Source organism: Plectrocnemia conspersa, unplaced genomic scaffold (genome assembly GCF_051122295.1).
Source record: "Plectrocnemia conspersa isolate PC_06_02 unplaced genomic scaffold, ASM5112229v1 ptg000007l, whole genome shotgun sequence".
Classification (NCBI taxonomy): Eukaryota; Metazoa; Arthropoda; class Insecta; order Trichoptera; family Polycentropodidae; genus Plectrocnemia; species Plectrocnemia conspersa.
The window spans coordinates 9,589,590-9,612,175 of NW_028277171.1; the positions used below are offsets into that span (position 1 = coordinate 9,589,590).

At 30.8% G+C, this 22,586-nt stretch overlaps 1 protein-coding gene across 1 annotated transcript in view; it reads right to left on the reverse strand.

The window, feature by feature from the left end:
- The window catches only part of SP2353 (EGF like, fibronectin type III and laminin G domains protein pikachurin), a 185,904-nt gene that overhangs the window by 42,276 nt on the left and 121,042 nt on the right, over positions 1 to 22,586 (reverse strand). Inside the window, exon 8 of the mRNA XM_088188915.1 lies at positions 1,878 to 2,064. Coding sequence (XP_088045041.1) covers positions 1,878 to 2,064 — 187 coding nt within the window. The remainder of the gene's footprint in view (positions 1 to 1,877; positions 2,065 to 22,586) is intronic.

The following is a 22,586-nucleotide window of genomic DNA, read 5'->3' on the forward strand; positions in this document are numbered from 1 at the left end:
ATCTTTATGACTATCTGACCTTTTACATTTTTACGCGATTCGCGTTTATCACGTAAATAAATGAATGTAAATTTCCTCTGACAAATAAAAATAATCAAAATGTTACACTACTATTAAAAAACACATTCTTAAATTTTGTCCTCTAAATATTTGCAAAAATATTTATGCTCTGTATGCATAAAATATATTTTTAAAATCACATCTCTTACACCATTTTGATTCCAGATTTTAAAAGAATACTGAATTTTGTTAACATACATATGTTAATAAATATTTCACAACAAAAATTAATTTACCATTTTTTTGTTGCCTACGCGTTAAATAAAATTATTGAGCTCCAAACTGGATACTATATTGTGAGTTTTATTAAAACAACAATAATTTAAATTTGATTCTATCTATCCTCATTGTGTAATTGTTATGTTTGGATGTTCAATTTTGATTAAGTATTGATGATCTACCCTTCAGCGATTAATCATTCAGTGATAAATATCCAGAACGTGAATTAGAGAACCAAGTTCGAATTTGCATCCTAAAATAGCTTAATCGCTGAATATATCGTATATATTAACTATTTGGATGTTTAACATTCCTGATGCGATCTAAATTAATAACGTAATAAACCTTGCATATCATTTATATTGTTAGCATCAGTGGCAATTTATCTAAAGATCAGCACAGCTATAACAACCCCAAAAGAAATTAAACTAATAGTTAAACAATTTTAATATATTAGTTTTAATAATATTTATTTTAAAATATAAAATAAAATTAAAACAAAGCCGCGCGATATTTATATCGCGACTTTTATCCCTTATCTTTATCTTTTTCTCCAACAGGTCTAATTACTTTTCACCCCTTTGTAAGCCGAAAATACCGTTACTTGGAAATTATGTCATATTTTCTCGTCCCCTTATTTTAAAATTTTACATTCAATCTGACGCGGCAATAATGCAATACATTTTTGTCGCCTGACTTTCGCCCCTTTTTTTGCGAATTAAAATTTCAACGTTCTCGAGTGAAATTCCTCACGCTTTTACCCTTCACATGCACCCTTCCCGCTAATTATATTTTTTATTCACCCCCACATAGTCGCAAATTGCCTTTGCTAAATAAAAAAATAACATCAGAACGGAACACTTAGCGCCCCTGTCTTTTACAAAGCTTATCGTCTTTGATTTTATCTGCTAATAAATTATAGAATATTTCCTAAAAAGCAAAATAAATTTAATATTTATTTCATATTTATAAAATCTGATAAATTGTTTAAATATAATTTATTTTAAATATTAAAATTAATTACATCACCTAAATATTTACAGATTGTATAAAAGAAAGAAAAAAACCATTAAAAAAATGATTTAAGAAAAAAACTTCCCATTGTTTTTTTAGGTAAAAACGAGTAACCACCCTTATAAATTATAAACAAGGGTAAAAATTTAATTATAATTTTTTATTATAACTGATTCTTTTGATTTTATTCGAGCAGAAATAAATTATTTTGATGTGTAAAGCAAAATATTTATAAAGGTATAAATAATTATGCTGTCTATTGAAATTGATTACTTGAAAAATGCATAGCAAAACTTGTGTTATAGCCAATATTCTAAGACCGGAAAGAAGATCAAGGGCGTAATAAGCATATTTATAATTTAAACATTTAGAAAAACGAATTAAATTATCCAAATAGCGATAAAAGTTTTTCGCTTGTCCTTCAAGCCTGATAAGACGTACTTTATGCGAGTGTCAAGACAGCATATGTTTATGTTATTTCTTAAAGCAGAGGTATTTTGGGTCATTTTATGGCAACAGCCATTTATTATTATTTTTTAACACATATCTAACGATACAATTTATTAAATATAAAAAAAACTTACTTATATTGAATCCTCCCAAGGCATCACCGTGCGACTTCAAGGCCCAAGAATATGAACGCCCATTGATATTCAACGACCTCACGCAGCCCTTGTATCCCGTCTGCACTGGTAATTTCTCCAATCCTGACATGTTGCCCCTGCCACCCACGTACACGGGGTCCAGGAATGTCATCCGGGAGAACAGGCCCTGCAACAACAGCGAAAATGCGAATGATTTATGAGAAGGGTAAAAGAAACGTTTTGTAATTGCCTTCGTACAGTTTGTTTTTCCTTATTCCCTAATGGTCTGACACGATTCGATTCGGCCTCGTTTTACATACAGATTGCCAAATCAATAAAGCGAGACCTTTCGTGAACGTTACCTATGTATCAGGAATCATTATGGCGGTACATGTTGAATATTTTATTTGTACGAAGGGTCGTATCGTTATTACGTTTAGCTATAGCGTAGTAAATACCACTGTACGAGAGGTTTTAGGTTAAATTTCCGGTTCTGAAATAATTCATTTAACAACTACACAGTCTTATACAGAAATACATATTATAAAATACAAAAATATATTAATAATATAATTTGATTATCTTAGAAAGTATAAATAAGTGTTATCATTTACAACATTTTTAGTTTTTTTTTAAATTATTATCTTAGTCTAGGTTATAAGGCTTATTATTCATCGAGGAAAAGTTGATAAAAACCTCTTTAAGGATCTGTTATATTTAATTTAAAGATTTAAAAAAAAAAGGTAACAATTTTCACACCAATTTCGGTGAGTGATCGAAAAAGATTTTAAATAAAATTTTAACTTACAACTAATTTAAAATTTTTACAATTATACCAATGGATGTGTGGCGACTGTCGACCACCATGAATAGTAACGCACAAAAAAATGGCAATTGTCTCATTGTTAATGCCCGTAACCAAGAATGTTCACCATTAACAATGAGACAAACATCATGGCACAAGAGGGATTTCTTTTGACCACACAACACGGGTCGTTAAGAGTATCTCTTTTGTGACTAAACGGTGCGGATGCAATTAATCATCACAACAGCAAACCCTTTACGTAGAATTCGAAAGTCGGAGCAAGCAAAAACTCGCTTCCAAATATGCAACATCCGATTTCTCGAATTCTACGAAGCGACTCCAGCGATTGGCTAGGAGATCGACGCACAAGCGTGATTGGCCAGCAAGGGTGCATCCCCTAAAAGAATATAAGCCCGGACTCCGACGAGGAGACGGCAGTTGATCCGCAGTTGGTACACAAGACCTTGGTAGAGGGCCCAAGGACAATCCACGAGAGTGAAGCGAGAGACGAGACGCTGAGGCACGAGACAAGAGAGCGGAATCAGCGGCAGTCGAGCTACCAGCAGCTTTCCTGAGGAACCAGCCACGTGCCTCCACCTGACACTCCTGGCACCTGTCGCATGCAGCTTGAGCCATCCTGAGCATCATCAACTGCACGAACTCCGACATCACGAGAAACGTCACGCCGTATTCGTCCATTAACAAACTTGTAAATATAAAATAATAAACAGTCTAATAGGATTCGACCAGGAGTCTCATTGGCCGCGAGGTCAACCACCCCTAGGGTTACGCTCCCTAAAGATGTACTAGCAAAAAATGGTTTACATGGCATTTTTGGTTCAATGTTTAGTGATGGAGCTAACAGCGGACGTCTCTTGTGTGGATTTTGAATCGAACATTTGGCGCCCCCAAAAATTAAAGGTAAGAAATGGTTCAGAAGAAGGAAGATATCATGGTTGCAAAATATACGCCAATGGACAGGGATGACAGCCGAAGAAGTGTTTCGTGCAGCCAAATACTGGAAGGGATTCTTGGAACTTATCAACAAGATCTGGAATTGGACATGACAGAAGAAGAAGAAAAAGCTAACAATTTAGCTTTAGACAAATTCAATGAAATACAACATTATATTACCAAGATATAAAATACGAAGATTTATCTGAATTTTTTAAAAAACAATATATGTGTATAATGATTAAAAGCATCTTAAAATATATTTTTGTTTTATTCAATAACAATATTAAGGAGTAGTTCTTGATAATTTATGATTAGATTTAATCTTTTTGAATTGAGTAGTGTATTAGAAATGAATAATATTATTTTATATAGACGCTTGAAGCTTATTATAATACTTTTCATTAAAAAATCGTGAAATCCCATCTTTCTTAATATTTATTAGTTTGCATTCTTACAACTCCAAGTGCCTTTTATTTTATTTTCTTAATGAAAAAATATTATTCATTGTCACTGTAACGATTCTACTTGCCATTAGGTACATTATATTGTATTGTACTGGGAACGCCTCTTAAGTGTTTTTTGTTGACATTTAAAGTTCAAGCAAATGTTTCGTTTTATTTTTTGTTATATTCGCGTTTTAATTTGACTTAAGCGTTTTCTTGTTTGCTGTTTGAATGTCTTATGAAAATAACAAATGTTTTCTGCTACGTTGGCTCTGTTGTATTTGAGCAGAGCAATTATATGCCTTATGAATGCGAATACTTCATTAATGCCAATGAACAATCAAATAACTCTTTCTATTGTGCGATAATTTTAAAACAAATCTTAATCGACCTAAATAGGTTGACAGTATTTGGCTATGTATTTATAAAATTATAATATGATTTTTCTTTAATAAAATGTCATTTACATCATAACATTATTTAAATTAATTTTTATTATTCATATAAGCCTTTAAAATAGTATTTTAATTAATAATATTTTTATTATGGTATTATTTGATGTTTTAGGAATATTATTGCGTTCGTCCTTATTATTCTGAACTCCGTATATATTATTTAAATACCATAGAATTCCTTATTTGCCGTGGCAATACATAAGTCACAATGTTAACTTATGACAATATTATATTTAACCTAAATACCTAACGATTGTAATTAACATATAAAACAATCAGAATCGTTACAAAACACTGTCTAATAGCGCATAACGTAACCGTAAAACATTTTATCGTCACAACAGCGTATTGTACTCGTAATTGGCAAAATCTACGTTTTCCTTTTACGATACGAACTGCACGCGTTTCACGTATTTATACTAGTAACGTAGCCGTTTATGAGATTATTATCAATTACGAACGTTATTAACGGCGCTATTTGAATTTCGTAGTCCCCGCGGCGAAAATCCGCTCGCCAACCGACGGTTGCGGAACCGCGCGGAAAATCGGATTATTGTGGTTTTTATCGTCAAACACTATGCACAAACACACAATGTATAGTATAGCATCTATTGTGTGTTTTATGCACGTATATATCAGCATGTGCCGACACGTATGGGGTGGCAATATTGCAATTACTATTTGATTTTGTGCGGTCAATCGGTGAATGACGTTCTGCATCGGACTTACGATTTTAAAACAGAAAAACAGTTTTTGCAATTACACATTTGAATTATTCCGATAGGGGTAGGTCCTAGGCGCAAGGATAACTCTTTTTTATTCATCACAGTATTTTGTATAACTATTTACCTTCAGGGTCTTTATGGTCACATAGAATATAAATCTAAATTTTTATCTTTCGTGTGTAAAAGGTTCACATGAAGTTTTTAAATATTGACTATGGAATCAAATTCTGGATTCATGCATAATTTATGTCAACAAATATATATATAATAAATGCTTTGACATTAACTAAAGCACATTATTGATAATGAAAATATTTTATTGTGTGGAGGTTTCAGCTCTATGAAAAGCAAGCATAACAAAAGTCCATAGCCAAACAAAACTCCCGAAATCATTATGTAGAAATACTCAATACAATAACCAAACATGTCTGCAAGAGTTATCAATTAGCATTAATTATCAAAACATTTTAACCCATGAGCTTCAAATCACGCCTAAAAATACTCATATCCTCGCATCGAATACCATTATTGTAAGTATCCTTTTTTATTGTCGGATGGTCGCCCAAAAACGACCACCTGGTAATTTATCTTTCACCAATGAATGTATCAGAAGCGGAGCTGTACAATTATTCGATTAGTCATAAACTGGTATTCGTTAAATGACCAGTATAACTTACTTAATACTTGTTCAGACCGGCACTTACTCACTTAATTGCCAAAGAATTACGTATTATCATGCAATTAACATCACTTACTTAACATAAACCAATATTTGCACCGACTTAATCTTAAAATTTTGGATCACCATTTCGAGAGCGATATTGAAAAACGCACAGGAAAGTGGTTCTCTATATCTTAGCCCGACAATGTGTTCAAAACGTATATTTAATGAAGTTGTTGAGTTTAGTTTGAAGCTGAAGTAGTTTTCTATAGCTTAATATACTTAGACAATACCGCAATATATTATCAAACGTATTTGATCTATAATGGAACGTCATCTCACAAATCCACTGCGTTCATAAAAACTCGTTATAACAATTACACACATACAAGGGATATTAACTACTTGTTAATTTGTCAATAATAGATTTAGTATTAAAAACATGAAATAATATCCGCTATCCAAAAGGAAACGTATTTCAAATAATAAACGTTGTTTTCCAATTGGTATTCGATAATTCCCAAGTGCATTTTAGGGGATTTAATAGTTTCAATTTACTTTTAATAAGCAAAATAAATAGATATGGATATTATATTTTATCGTCGTTTTACTGTATATAACATCGGTATATACAGTAAAATGTTATTGATATTGAGCTCAATTTCATCTTTTGGCACTTACGTAATGTTTATATAACATCAAAATGTTTTTATAAGGATTCAAACCATAATGAGATTTTAGCAAATATCTAAGGTTTCCCTTTTTATTTCGTTAAGTTTTAAAAATGTATATACTCAATAAATGCATACAATAATTGATGTAACATATGTTAATAAACTTTAATATATGAGGAAAACTTTGAAATTGTTACGTCACTTTAAAGCAGCTACCTCGTAATTTCTTTGAAGAAAGAATAATTAGATACAATGTAAAATAGATTTTTTTTATTTATAGTTTTAGATTCAACAAACGACTAAGGGATGATAATGATTTGCCTTCATATACAGTGACCTACTTCTTCAATAGAAACTAGTGGTTTTCTGCATAATAAATAAATAAATATACTACAAAATCTATAATCTTTTCTAAGCTTTTTTGATAGAGAAGGATTATTCGGTTATTCGGAGATTATAAATTATAGATCCCGATTCAAGAATACTGCAAGCTAAAGTGTCATAGAGTACACGAGTAACTGACGGATCGTCAATGTAAATTGCGTTCCTCATAACAAAGCAGAGTATCTTGGAAGATTTATGGCAAACGTCGTTTATCTGTATAGAGAACTTTGATTTGATTTAAAAAGTAATTCTGAAATCTTTAGTAAAAGTTTCTTTAGCCAAAATATTTCTATCAAAATCGTAAGAATAATTTAATGGCAAACGGGATTGAGAAAATTACAAAGTAAGACACTAAAGGGCAGACAATTGAGACGAGCCCATCTCCATAGATAATCTTAATCACTATGCAGCGAGAAGATCGAATACATTTAAATAATTTTATATTATCTAATACAAAAGAAATCTTTTTGTAACTGTAACTGCTATGTATTTATGTTATTAATAAGCAACGTAAAGAGCAGAGGGCCCAGGTTGGACCTATAAGAAACCCTTGAAGGGGGAAAATATTATTTTGAAAATATGCCACCATATGTTATACTGTCATCCGAGCAATTGAAGTACAATATTTTTTTAATAATGAGCTATGACGAACCTAATCAGAGGCCTTTTAAAAATCAGTAGAAACGACATCTACTTAGTCCATAACTAGAGTAAAAAATAGCATCGTACCGTTCTTCATTTTAAGATCAATAAATTATGCCATGTGCAAAACAAGGAAAAATAGTATTTTTGTCAACTATGTTGTATTAGTTTATTATTAATAGTAGCCTAACCCGCTTTCAATTATTTCGTTTGGTTTTCGTGTTTGAGTCCATATTCCAAATATCGTATTTTAAAGCCAGTACTAAAAAATATTAGTAATAATAATATAGTACAAAAAATAGTTTGTTATACTTATTTGAAATATTCATAAACTTGAGAGCACATGGCCAAATAAACTTATTACAACTATCTACTTATCTATCAGAGCGTATAAGTTTGGCATAGTTATGTATAGTGCAATACATGCATAATATAGTACACAAAGGAAATTAAGGCAAAACTTTCAAACACAGATCAGGAAGACTTAATAGAACTTCCACACATGTTGACGATTTCTGCAAATTAAAACGAATAATCTCGCTCCGGGTAAACGACCGTAAATTACGCGGTGCAGTTCCGTAAATGTTAGACCTTAACGAGATTACACCTCATTGTCTGTCCAATTATAACGCCACTCCCACAAACGTTCCTGTCTTTCAAAAGAGGGTGAAATCAAACAATTATTTTAAGAAAATCTGAAAAAATTTGAAAAAGGGATTTTTTGTTATTGAAATAACCCGATTTTGAGAAAGAGTTTCACCCTTTGCTGTAGTAAAATTTCAAGCTTGCTTAAACAAATTATAATTAGCTCGAGTTCTATTGAATTTTAATTAATTTTGTTTAAAGAATAAATTATTTAAATTTCTTAGAATAAGACATAAAAATAATTAATAATATTTATATAAAAGATCTACAGGATTTCACAGTATAATAAAAATACGCTATTAATAAAAAAAACTGGATGTTAAAATCCAAAAAGTTAAAGCAACCTATTTAATTAATACGTTTATACATAGGCAGTTTAAAATAGCTTACTTTAGGCTTTAAATATTCGTATTTAAGTGTTATTACTACATATTTGCTATATAAATAGCTTGAGTGTATTAATGTCGATTTCTTTAAAAATATACATATTGCAGAGAGGCTCATGAAACTTATTTTTAAAATAGACATTATAAAAATCTTAGTAAGGCTAGTTAGTCAGCCTAATCTGGCACATTGTTTCAAAATGGCGACTATTAAAATATAAATAATTGCAATCGTAAGAATCAGTGTACTTTCTAATATGTTTAGACTAGAATTTTATCGCCCGCAGAGAAGAAACAGAATTTTGTAGACAATATAATGTATGTGTTTTTTAGAACGTTAATAGCAAACCCAATATTTTTTATATCAAATTTTAAGCAAAACATGTAAAGTAAATATGGTTTATAATAAGGCTATAAGGTTTATGCATCTTAAGGGATTTAAGGTAAATACTAGAATGAAGCATTATAGAAGTTATGCGTCAATTAGAATTCAAAATTAGTTCGCAAACTATGCGTACAAAAAGATATTTATTGTGTCTTCACAAAATATATTTTGACTAGTAAGTGTAATGAATTAGGTTTTCTGTAAACATACGACACTAAAAAAAGTTGTATCAAGAACAATAATCATGAATCAGAAAATTATTATGTTAAATTAGGTCCTATAAGTGTTTTGTGTATCTTAATTACGTTGAATTGGAAAAATACTGAAAATATATCAATAAAAGCTATAAATATTATATTATGTATTAAATATTACATTAATTAAATACTTCAAAAATATTCGAAATTAGATTACAATTTCCTAATCAATGAAACATTTTGTGGGTAATAACCATAGAAAACTTAATAATAGTTACTACTGATTATATGTTTTCTTTGTTATTCTTTGAACAGGTATAACACTTTTTTTAAACTAATTATTTTTAATCAGATGTAGCATATTACAATTAAAACAAATTAATTCTTTCTGATTCAGAGATATTTATATGTCCAGACTGATACGTTATTGATACGCGTCGTAATATTTATTAATTTCTTTATAAATAAATAAAATAGAAAATACATCTGTCTGTCATTTTTACTCTTATTACAAATTTATTTTAATGTCACATAACTCCTTTTAAACGGTGAAAAGCAGATATGTGACATGTAATTCCGGCTGTAATTTCAAGATAAACTGTGCTATTTTTAACTTTTAACTTTGAAGTTGAAAGTTGAACTGAACAGCGATGGGCTACGTCCTATTGCGTGCTACTGCAATACTAAAAATATTGTATACTGGCAAGTATTAAAATAAATTTGTAATAAGAGTAGAAATAAAATTAATTAAAATGAATAATGAATAAGTTAAAATATATTAAAGCTAGTAGATTCAATTATGTTATTTTTCTATTGTTCGATTTATAAAATACAACTATACTTATAGCAGGTTATAAAAATCACCCGTTATGACGTATTGGGGTTACGTGCTAATTTATGACAGCTGGAATATGAAATTATTAAATAAATAAATAGAAATATATTTTATATTTAATGCAATTTTCACAAAAAATCAATCTGTATCTACCAATGTATATACAAATTAAGTAAAATTTTGCCCTAACTGATGTTACTGCTTTTGCACTGATTTTAACGAACGGTGCAAAATATTTTATATATATGTACACTAATACATATTATTTTTTAAACTATAGTGTTTTTTTTTTTAATTTTTAACGGATTTATTGAGCACGTTACTTAGCTTTTTAAAATGTGAGGGCTTGTGTATCGCGCCTTTTGTTATTCGCATTTCGTTTGCTCACGTTTCGATCAATGATGTTGGGGTCATCGTCTAGGGCGTAATCTTGACCTTATCTCAGCCACCACACACTTTTTAACTGCGTCTTCTTTGATTCGATGTGCTTTGATATTTTTTCGCTTGTTTGTTGCTAAGGGAACAACAAAAGCAAAACAAAAAAATAGCTTAGTAACCAGTAACCAAGTATTCAAAATTGTTTTGTAGTCGTCTCATTTATTTAGCGTTTGTTTTCTTTTAATATAGATTTTAATTACTTCTCTATATTGTTTAAAAATCGGGTTTTTAATTTTGCCTGAAGTTTTGATTGTATCAAAATTGATAAGGTGATTCTCATTCCTAAATAAAAAACCCAATTGTAAAAAATTATAGTTCATTTTTGTAAATATTAGTAAACATAAATCCTTAGTATTAAGACAATGTTTAAGATAGATTAATACTCTTAAAATGTAATTATGTACTATGAGTAAAATTTATTTTTTATGTATATTAAATAAAAACCATAAGAAAAGAATTTATATAAGAGGTAGAGATCCTAGTATTATTGTCGATTAAGGCATATCTATATATCTAATATTCGAATATTTAAAAAAATGGCAGGGGAGTGTTTAATTTTCCTATGAATTTTCCGACCACAACAGAACAACAACTCTTCTGCGACTAAAGATCAATTACCAACATTTCTCAAAAATCTGATCCGTGGAGATATAAAATTTATTCGAACATGATGAAATAAAAACAGTGGCTATATTGCGAAACCCCTAAATTCTTGGATTATACACTAGTTATTTAGTTTAAAGTGCTAAAATAAATTTAAACAGTGACGGAAGAAATGTATAGTTAACAATTAAATCGAACGGTTCTAATTAAATAGTTAGTAAATTCATATACAAAAAACACGCGATCAAACCTATAAAAGTAAATGGTACAATTATCTTATCGACAAGAATATATTAAATATTTATTTTAACACATTCTTATTGTAATTGAATTATTTTACTTATATTGTAAAGTAAGGATAATATTATTATTTACTTGATAGTAGTTTACTTAATTATATCATAGTTCTTAAGCAATGCTTGTTCATTTATCTTTTTTATGTTATGTTATATTTTTTTTTGTTGTAACTTGACAAGCGTAAGGGTAAATCTGAACCAACTGTGTAAGTCAATTAGACATAATAACAACCACCAGACTGAAAGTACGTGAATCGGTTATATCTATATAATTAATTTTAAATAATTAAGTGTAATATAATTTATAGTGAATATATGTCAAAAAAAAAACAATTTATTCACGCCACTTTGAAAATTTTTTCGTTGATTTTACATCAGGTAAAATATCGTGAAAGTAATAGAGCTGATTAATTTTAATATTTGTGGCACATTCATATCAAGATTTACCGCGTACAAATCACTGGAATTCCGACTGAAAAGTTCCATCCATAAAGCGACACGCTGCTCGAATTTATAATGCGGACACCGTGAAAAATGCCCGAAGATTCGGGATTTCTTACCGGTATTGATATCGCAAATCCGGGCTCGCCGGTTCCGGCTATTGGTCCGGATATTTATTGGGGCGCGCTCTGGGAACGCCTTTTCCTCATACGGTAAATCGGTAAACTGCCGCAGACCAACCTTTGAACCACAAAATGCACTATGCAATTATCGACTGTGGATTTAATCCCAAAAAATAATATATTCACCCTATAATTATAGAACACAACGTCACGAAAACTCGGTTTTTCTGGGTACATAAGGGTTCGTTGTTCTTTGAATTCACATTACTTGTATTATGTATTATAATTGTAACGTATAATACTACGAAAATATCAATAATATACAATACTAAGTAAGCCGACGAAAAATAATATTGTTTAAAAGTCAGACTAATAAACGAAAAAAACCTTGATACAACAAAGCCATATTAATATTATTGTAAAATATACACATAAAACAGCAATGTTACAAACGTAGTAATGTTTGCTAGCTATGTATCTTTACTTTTCAAATATCACTCGTAAAATGATTATTTCTTTATATGTTTATCCAACCTGTCGCAACAAGATGGCAGCTGTAACTATAAAATTTTATGATTTCATATAAAGTAAAAATATAATGTCGTGGCATATTCATTTTAAAGAAAAATCAAAGAGCAATGTGGCAGGCAATTGCCACGTCTTAGCAACGGCTAGGCGACGAGATAATAGCGTTTTTATTTTACAGAATCACGCTAGATAGAAATAGTGATTAGCTATACAAACACATACGAAAACGTGAATTCCTGGTTTCAAAAATCTTGTGGCTTGCGAGAAAATAAGAAGATGATGAACAAGGATGATGACATTTACGAGTCATCCAATAAAGGGTTTTTAAAAACAGTCAGTCGACATAAGACTGACAACTAGGGAAACTGGAGTTAGCAATTGGACAGCAGAGCGGTAGCACCCCTACATCAGCATCAATGTAGGTGGCCATCGCATGATAATTTACTTTATATTTAATAAAAAATGATAACAACTTATTGTTACTAAAGAATTTATAATATAATTGGTCTAAGTCATTGCTTCGTGCAACTTTAATTTTTTATTGATCAGAAAATATTTAGGAAAATCGAAAGAAAATGTTTGCTTATAGTAATTTCTAGAGTTGTTCATAAAACTTTTTTGTGTTTTTTAAGTGTTAATCAGAAACCACTGTCTCTGTCTTCGCTTATTTAAATAACTAGTAAGTTAGAACCACTATTTTTTTATTGAAAAATTGCAGCGGTTGTAAACCATTTAAAATTATTTGTATGATTAAAATTTAATTCTAGAGTGACAGGTGCTTACATTTTTACATTTTTATTGCAATATAATTCCCATAAAGAAACTGTCGGAACCAACACCTCAACTGCATATTAAATTTAATAAATAAATTCGCATAGCAACAACGAATAGACAATGCTATAAATTAATTAAATTGTATATAATTAATATTTTACACGCTCATTAATAAGTGATTGTTAATAATAGATGTATATCGTATTGAATATTTAGTATAAATATGGATCAATTGAAATAAATAATGGTCATTAATCAATCGTCCCATCTACGAGCATCTACGCCTCACATATTCTTGGTTTCCACTACCACAGAGTCTACTGGAGGGCACCAAAATGGTGACCTCCGACGTGATCTGAACACGCAACCTTCTGATCTGGAATCAGATTTATATTTTATTCATTTATTTTCGTCACGATTGTCAAAAGTATAAAATATATTACAATTTAAAAATATATAAATACAAATTCATATACGCACACACACACATATACACAAGTAAAACATGAAAACAAGATAAAAACAGTCACAAATCATCTCAACAGGTGTGCATTGTCTCACACGAATTAAACCAAAACCCCATATGTGCACAAAAAATGTCACAAGCAAGAACAGTGGGCTTGACCGAGAACTATAACCGCCTTCCAGGGTCCACATTTGGAGCTGCTCGAGCACCGAAGGGTTGTTTACGATGCCTTTGAGCAATTTCCAGAAGTGTTTAATTATATAAACACTTCTACGAATTGACAAAGAAACGTAGATAATAATAATCACTACTACAAAGACTATAAATTTTCACTGTTACTACAAGAACCATTTTATATCGATCCTGATGCCTGCTACAACTCTTTTGAGCAACTTACTCTTTTGTATTCGACACTGCCGTCCGGTACTGACACCAAAGTTACACCTTTATAATAGTATAACTAATAATTGTGCAATGCAAATATATATCCAATCGCTCTACTAGTATTTAAATTATAAAATAAATTACACCACTCGATATTAAAATATAAAAATTTGCAATATGTTTTGCTGTATTTATGAATATATTTTATAATCACTAAAGTTTACAATGTAACCAAAATATTTATGCTTATGTCACTATCTATAATTATTAATGAAAGAGTAAAGATACTAAGAATATTTTTTGCAACAGAAACTGCGCGCGTTAGGTGCCGAACTTCTACGACGTTGGAATCATAAAATCAGGTTTAGCATAGGTTGTACATAAAAAATTTTACCATATGTTAAAAAAAATTACCACTCTAAAATTATTTGCATTTCTAAATCCAAACCGCATGGACTTTCATTGAAAAGTTTATGAACAACCTGTATATACACCATGTGTGTGATAAATAGTGTCTGGATCACACTTTGGCACACACTCTGTGCTTGCACGTCGAAACTAAACGCCGTAATGAAATTTCTTCGTCTCGTCGTTAATTGATGATGACAAGCTTTCACTACGAATGTAGTAACGAAGGAACATCATGGGTGCACGATGTCCTCTAATTATATGTGAAAGCACTCTCACCTGCCATCTAAAGTTTACCTGTCGCACTCTTAATAACTACGTCTTAAATCTCTAAACGTTTAAGAGGCTGTCTCACGTCATTTAAAAGTATTCAATGACAATCTAAATGTAATATAAAAATATGAATTACTATACCATAACATATTCATTGATGTTATAGATTACTTTTCAGAAAAATTCGGTTTATTGTACAATTAATATATTTGCTGATTGTTATATATTAAGGTTTAACGTAAAAAAATCAGATTTGAATTCTCTGGATTAAATTAAAAAGCTTTCTCTGCCTTTAGTCTAAGATCTTAAATTCCTTCGCACACTTAGTAAGCGATTCACGTACGAATCCTCTTCACTATCTGCGAATTTTATGTATTAAAAGTAAACCGTTTTGAAGCGATATAACCGAAGAACGTTCACGAGGTATTTTATTTTTTATTAAAAAAATACATTTATACGTACATATAATATATAAAATTTGCAGAAAATTAAGATGTCTTAAGTAAGATACATCCGAGCTTCAAACGCAACTTTCCGGTTAATTAAAATTTATCGCTCGAGAATTAATAAAATAAAAATACGGTAAAGCAATTAAAGCACATTTTTCTTTATTCATAAACGTTAATAGAATTGTCGCGGAAAGGCTATGAAACGCTGGAGAATTTCTTGTTTCTCTCTCGCAGTTCGATAATTGAGTTTGGAGCCGTGTATTGTTCGTCACTGAAAAGCGTTACGCGATAGCGAAATGAATTTTTTTTATAACACCGTAATGCTTTTTATGGAAAGTGACACTGCTGAGGCAAAAAAGAAGTAGACTTCGTGACGCGAATTTGTAAGGAAAACCTTTTAGCAAAAGTAAACGTTAGGTGAAACACCGCCCTGATATTTTAGACTCGTGTCGTGGAGTCTTAATGTGTGAACCTATAATAGAATACGAATTGATAGTCGAAATAATTAAATAAATAACTTAATAACTGTAGTTCATAACAGACTGTTTCGATAAACTGTTCCATATAGAAATTTATTTGTTAAATTACTTTTATATGCCAGCACATATACAGTATAACTTTATTAATTAAAAATTTAAGAGATCGACATTTGCGTTGCGAAAAAAATAAAATACGAATTGCAAAGGTAATATTCAAAGTTTAATTTTGTTAAATCCCTGACTTTTAGATTTAAAAAAAATATTTTTGTATACATTGTATGTTTATATAATACTTAAAAAAAATATAATATTGTATTATACAGACTTGGATAGAATTTAATCCATTAACGTGAACAGCTGACTGGCTTAATCCTAAGTTTCTGAGAATCTGGTTAGTTTCAAGGACATATAGATATTAAAGGACATGGAAAGGTTCATTTAACAGAAACAGCTGTTTATTTTTATGATCTAATTTTTAATATGACTGTATTTTTTACTAAGAAATATTATTATTTGAAATGTTATTTTATGGGAATTTAATATATGTGTTTTAGATTTTTAAACAGTAAGATTGCGCTATAAAATTCATTATAAGAGAAGCAGTCCAAGTAAATTTATATTCCTTTGAGTGTTCTTGTGCGCATTGAATATGCTAAAAGCAGAATTAATGCCATTCTAAGAATAAATACATTTAATGGCTTTAAAACCACTCTGGCTAATCCAATTTATATATAATATTAGAAATACTATCCCTGAAAGTTAGTTTTGCGCTGTGTTAATCCAGTTATAGTTAGGGAATTGAGAACTCAAGTGAATAACTGGTAGCCTTTCCTTCATCAATTATATAATCAATTAGGTAAAATGAACGTGCTTTAACGCGTATAAAAGACCTTACAAGAACTGATAAACAATCACTTATTTAGAAAGGCAGCCACTTCAGATTTTTATGGAATCTATGCTATGCTGCATTCGAAACTGATAATTCCTTTATATTTATTTAATATTATACAACGAAATATGTAACATACGTATCTACAAAGCATCTCGTTGGCTTATAAAATCACACAAAATCAATTCAAACCCCGAAAATAAAAATAAGAATTATGCCTATAAAGAAAGTCTTTTACTAAATCTGTATTATTGTTTTAATATAAATATTTATTAAATTTTAATGCAAAGTAAAAATAGCACATTTATTTACAGGACATTTTAATGAAATAAGTTAAAAATGTATAATATTTTTTTATTATTATAAGAAAGAGTTTTCAAGGTGTTATGTCGGAATGCCGAAAACGTAATTATAGTTAGTTTTTTAGTAATTTTTGTAAGCTGTATTAACTGTATGTTTTAAATAAATGCAAATAGAAAAAATCAAAGCTATGTATTCACTTAATGTATTTTGTGTACGCAATTTGACAATTTTATATAATATTAATCATTATTACAATTACACAAAAAAATTTAAGGAAGATGTGATTAGCCATTTTCTTTTTAATATATATGTTACAGTAAATTTTTATATTTCATTTAAGTTATATTTTTACTACTATATATATAATTTCACTGGTTAGGCCAGGGAAAATATATTAAACAATTAATTTATAATTTCACTAGTCAATATTTAGAAATATATATCTATCGGCAAAAATGAAGTCCCATAGGAATACATTTTCACTGGTGTAGTAAAATTGTAACTATGAATATACAGTTCTAGTAAAATTGTAACCATGAATATCATCTTATATTAAAACTATTAAAATGGTATGAATTTACGAACATTTATATTTAATTTAACGATATGTTTTTAAATTTACATATATTATTAAAAATAAATGAGAAATAGAAAAAAATATACAAGGTATGAACCTTTCGTAGTTAAATCTAATTAAGTATTTATTGACCCATATGCTTATAAAAAACACTCATAAAAACTAAGTCCAAGAAATGTTTGGAGCAAAGCTCAAACTCAACCTCGACCGGACATTAGTTTGAAACCAAACAATTTCCGACAGCGTCTACTAGATTATTACAAATCTGTCTATCCGCGGATTGACGAGGGTTCCTCAGCGCCGCCCGTGGGACCTTAAGGAGCTTACCGGCGATACAAGCGCGACCCCGAAACAAATCCGGAGGCCCCCGAGAACAAATGGCCCCGGGCTCAAGAAGCACCTCTTGGCGCGCGGCCTCCATTAGCGTACGACCGAATTATAAATTGGTCCGCCATCTTGCGACGAGTTATGTGTATGTATATACTTATATAAACGACCCGTTTAGACCCCTGTAAAATTTGCGGCTGATGCTTCGAAGAAATTTTGGAAAAATTAACCTTTTTGACCCTGGGCTTTACCCTGATCACGCGCCTAAAAGGATTTTGTGGTTGATGTTCAACGTGCTACTCTAACCTATGCAAAACAACAACAACATATGCTTTTATGACCCCCAGAAATGTTTTTAGTTACCGCCTAGACATAACTACTGATTTTTTGAGAGAAGCGGGCAAATAATTTGTATTCAAGTCAGATGCTGCACTTACAACAGCCGTTCCTGAAAGAGAACCTGCGCCCCTCCAGAGATGTCGCGCAGCTACTGATCTGCCCTCTAGGACCAGAGCCGAAAACTAAGCACCTTTAATAATTGTGTAATCATTTTTTTTTATAATAAACATCTTTTAATAAACTAGTCGCGTCTAATTAAAGTTCACTAAATAGTACCACAGCGCAGTATAAAGCCAACATAGGGCTAGCGAGTATTATAAATATTAAGAGAAAGTAAAAAAAACACGTATCAGAGCATTAAGGTTACTTTAATTTAACAAGTGAGACTATGACAAATTCGTGATCCAATTTTTCGTTCCCTCTAATTGCAGATTTTCTGAAGGTTTCTGTATTGGTAGAGATTCATTGTGACGGACAGTCCGTATGGCTGATTCGAGTATGTGATGTGTTTCTTCTTTTTCTTTGAACACCCCGATACGTTTGTCATGCAGAAGAAGCAATCATTGATCTGATCCTTCGGCTCCCTACAAACAACGTAGCTTTGTGTGAAACTCGCAACCAACCCCTGAGAGTTCTTCTACATCGTACACAGCTCACGTGCGAAGCCCATGACTTATCCTGGTGGCCCACTTGGCACTTGAAATTAAGTTCATACGCCTTTTTCACCAAAATTATTTTTCTTTGAGAAGCTGGTGTAAACTCACCGCACGCACCTTTTTTTTCACTATTTACTTACAAAAATACATCTAAACACGAGCTCAGTTTAAGTGGTTATAAAACTGATAGCGGTAACTATCAAACTGAAATTTGAGTCAAGTCTGATTATAAAATCATTGAAATTGGTGTTTCTTCAAAACACATTTTTCAAAAATTGAAATCCTACAAAAACCTGATATGCCAAAAATATTTTTTTGACGTTTTTGCAATCAGCACAACATTTTCTATCGGAATCAGCTATTTACGTTAGAGGGACAAAAATTGTGTTAACCAGTGTTATTGAATTTGGATTCTCCTACAGATCATCGGAATCCAAAATCGAGTATGTATCTTAAAAATATTCAAGTCATCCGCATACAATACGTTTCTATGTCATTAATAAACAATAAATTCAGTAATGGACACAAGTTGGTTCCTTGCGGTACTCTAGGAGATGTATTATATTATATCGTTTGGAAAATGAGTTTTATACTTGACGAACTGATATCTACTAATCAAGTAATTAGAGAATAACTTCGTTAAAACTTCAGAAAATCCAAAAATGAGATAATTTACTCACCAGTAAATCGTGAATAATTTTATCAAACGCTTTAAAAAAATCTGTGTATACAACGTCCACTTGTACAACAGTGCAATAAATTAATAAAAAATAATTAGGTTCGTGACAGTGGTTCGAGATTGGCGGAAACCAGTTACTGCTCATGGAGCATACATCTGCAATGATTAAAATATTTAATGTAATATAATTTCGAATACTTTTTATATTTATCAACCTGTATTTATCAAATATCTTTTTATAAATTGATGTGATCTAAGAGCATTCCCACAACTTTGGAAAACAGATGGATAGCAAAATTAAATTCTATATAAGACCAGAATTGCATCCATTCAGATTAAATAAAATCTGCTTTTTAAGAAAAGAATAACTTCACTTTGCTAAATCTATAGTCAAGATCAACTAAATTGAATATTTTGCTTTACAACAGAGATGACAATTATCGTAATTAAAATTAAGACTCGAATGTGAACTTGTGCTATGGTATATGGTTTGAAAATATTTAACAAACCCATCAGATTTTTTTCGTACCTTCAAATTTAGAGTAATAAAACAGAATGTAAAGCGTCGCCTTGAAGTTCTTATAATTACACACTGAAGGGTTCTAAAAGTTTAAATGAGAGCCACACTTTTCTAACTGGATTAATTTTTAGATATACATAAATCTTACAATAGATGTAGTTTTTCTCTTTTGAAGCTACGTTACGACTGACAAAAGTAAAAACTACTTTAGATTTAATATATCTGATTTTATACACCGTGTCCTGAGGCATTTTATTTAAAAATTAAAATTGGACGACTATAAAATAAATTGTCAATTTGTGATAAATTAGACAATGATTGAAATTGAAAGTTTTATATTGAAAACTGGTTCGAAATTGTACAGGCTATATATCGACGTTTCGACATGCTTTTAATGAATTAAAATTTCACATGGATAAAATTTGTATAAAACACGTTTTTAAAATGTATTATAGATGAACCAAAATAACATTTCATAATAATAATATATGTGTTCTATTTTTATACATAAAAATATTCATAAATAATCGAAATTCAATTTCTTACGTGCATCCTCTACGTTGCATAATTCAGAAACGTTCCGAGCAACGGCCTTTATGTAAATTTCTATTGTTCCATTGATCGTATTTGTTCTAGTTTGGATAGACACTTCTCAGACAAAACACAAGCAAATGGTCACGTATGAGTGTACGTGACAGTACATAACGTAACTTTAAACACAGCGTACTTCATATAGTTAATACACATCTATTATATAAACATAGAATGGTCAAAAAGTTACCGAGCTTCTAAAATTCGATGCTGTATGTTGCTGTACTTATACAACTTGATCCACCCATACCTCGCTTTACGGCCTAGATACGTTCCACGAAAGTTGGCCGCTAAGCGAAAAGCCGTATAACGAAACAATTATTCTAATACAAATTCATACAAATTCAATGGGATCGGTTCCAAATTTGTTAAATATGTAACATGGTTTATCATTTAAATTGCATTTTATCTTTTTATTTCATTTAAATCGAAAATACATACATAACAAGTACATACATTTGTACATTAAATAATAACAGACTCCAAAAACCAACAATAATCCATAAACAAAAATGAAACAACTTCATGTTACATAAAATATGTGTATGAATACATACATATTTTTTTTAAAATGGCTTTAATCTGAAGACGATAAAGAAATGGTAACCTGCAGATCACTGTCGTTCTCATTTTTCGCTGGTAAGGATGGGCCTGGCTTAAAAAAATTGTCCAACGTTGTTTGTCTTGTCTTTTTGTCTCTTTCGTTCTTCAGTGATTTATAACAGATAATGGCTAAGTTAATTCTTCGAGAAACTTTAGCGCTACGTTTGACGTCAGGATCGTTTTCAAGGAAGATGTTTATTCCTTGTTCGAAATAGGAAAAAGCTTTTGACAATTTTTTCGATGTTAGCTGTTTGGATACAACAGGCTCTGTATCTTCATCAAAGGCCGGTTCTGCTTGCAACTGAATGAGTTCCTTATATGAATGGGGTTCCCTATCAGCTTCAAGTAGACCAAGCACATCACGTTCGTTCAAACCTTCAAAGTCAAGATCATGTGCTAAATCCAAAATGTTTTGCCTAATTTCAAGAAGGCAATTAACTTCTGCATCAGTACTTTTAACACATTCTGGCCATATTTTTTTCCAAACATGGTTGTTGCAACAACCATGTTGTTAACATTGTTGTTATTTTTAATTTCTTCCATGATTCACTGATGCTGTCAACAGCGTCCTTGATGTTATAGTTTTTCCAAAATGTTTTAATTGAAGATTTACCATCGGTTTCCCTTATAAGTTGTCGAAAAGTTTGGCGTAGGTAATATGCCTTAAAAGTGGCTATTGCACCCTGATCCATTGGTTGGATCAGAGCTGTTGTATTTTTCGGAAGGTACTCAATCATGACATCTTCAGATAGTTCGGATAAATTAGTATGATGCCCTGGTGCATATCCAAAATTAGCAAAGCCTTGTTGTAGTTATTGTCTCGCAAATATTTTTTCACTTCTGTGCAAAAGTGATTTTTGAACCAATCCTCTAAAGTAGCTTTAGTCATCCAAACTTTCTTGTTGGATCTCCATATGACGGGTAATTGATTTTTATTTAGTCCTTTAAGAGGCCTTGAATTTTCGGACAAATATATTAAAAGTGGTTTTAGCTTAAAATCACCCGCGGTATTTGCACCAAGTAGCAAAGTTAATCGTTCTTTAGACACCTGATAACCAGGCGCAGATTTTTCGGTTTTTGAAATGTACGTGCAATCAGGCATTCGCTTCCAATAAAGCCCTGTTTCGTCTACGTTAAACACTTGTTCAGGTTTATAACCACCTCTTTCAATAATTCCCTTTAAAATGTTGGGATATTCCTTAGATGCGTCCTCATTTTAAAATTATGCAAATTAAATCTATTTTTAAATTTTTTAAAAAATCGACATCGAAAAAAAGTTTTTTTGCCGTTATAGCGAAACATTTTAGGCCGTTAATCGAAAACGTGCCTTAATTGAAGAGGGCCGTTATAGCGAAAGGCCGTATAAAGAGCGG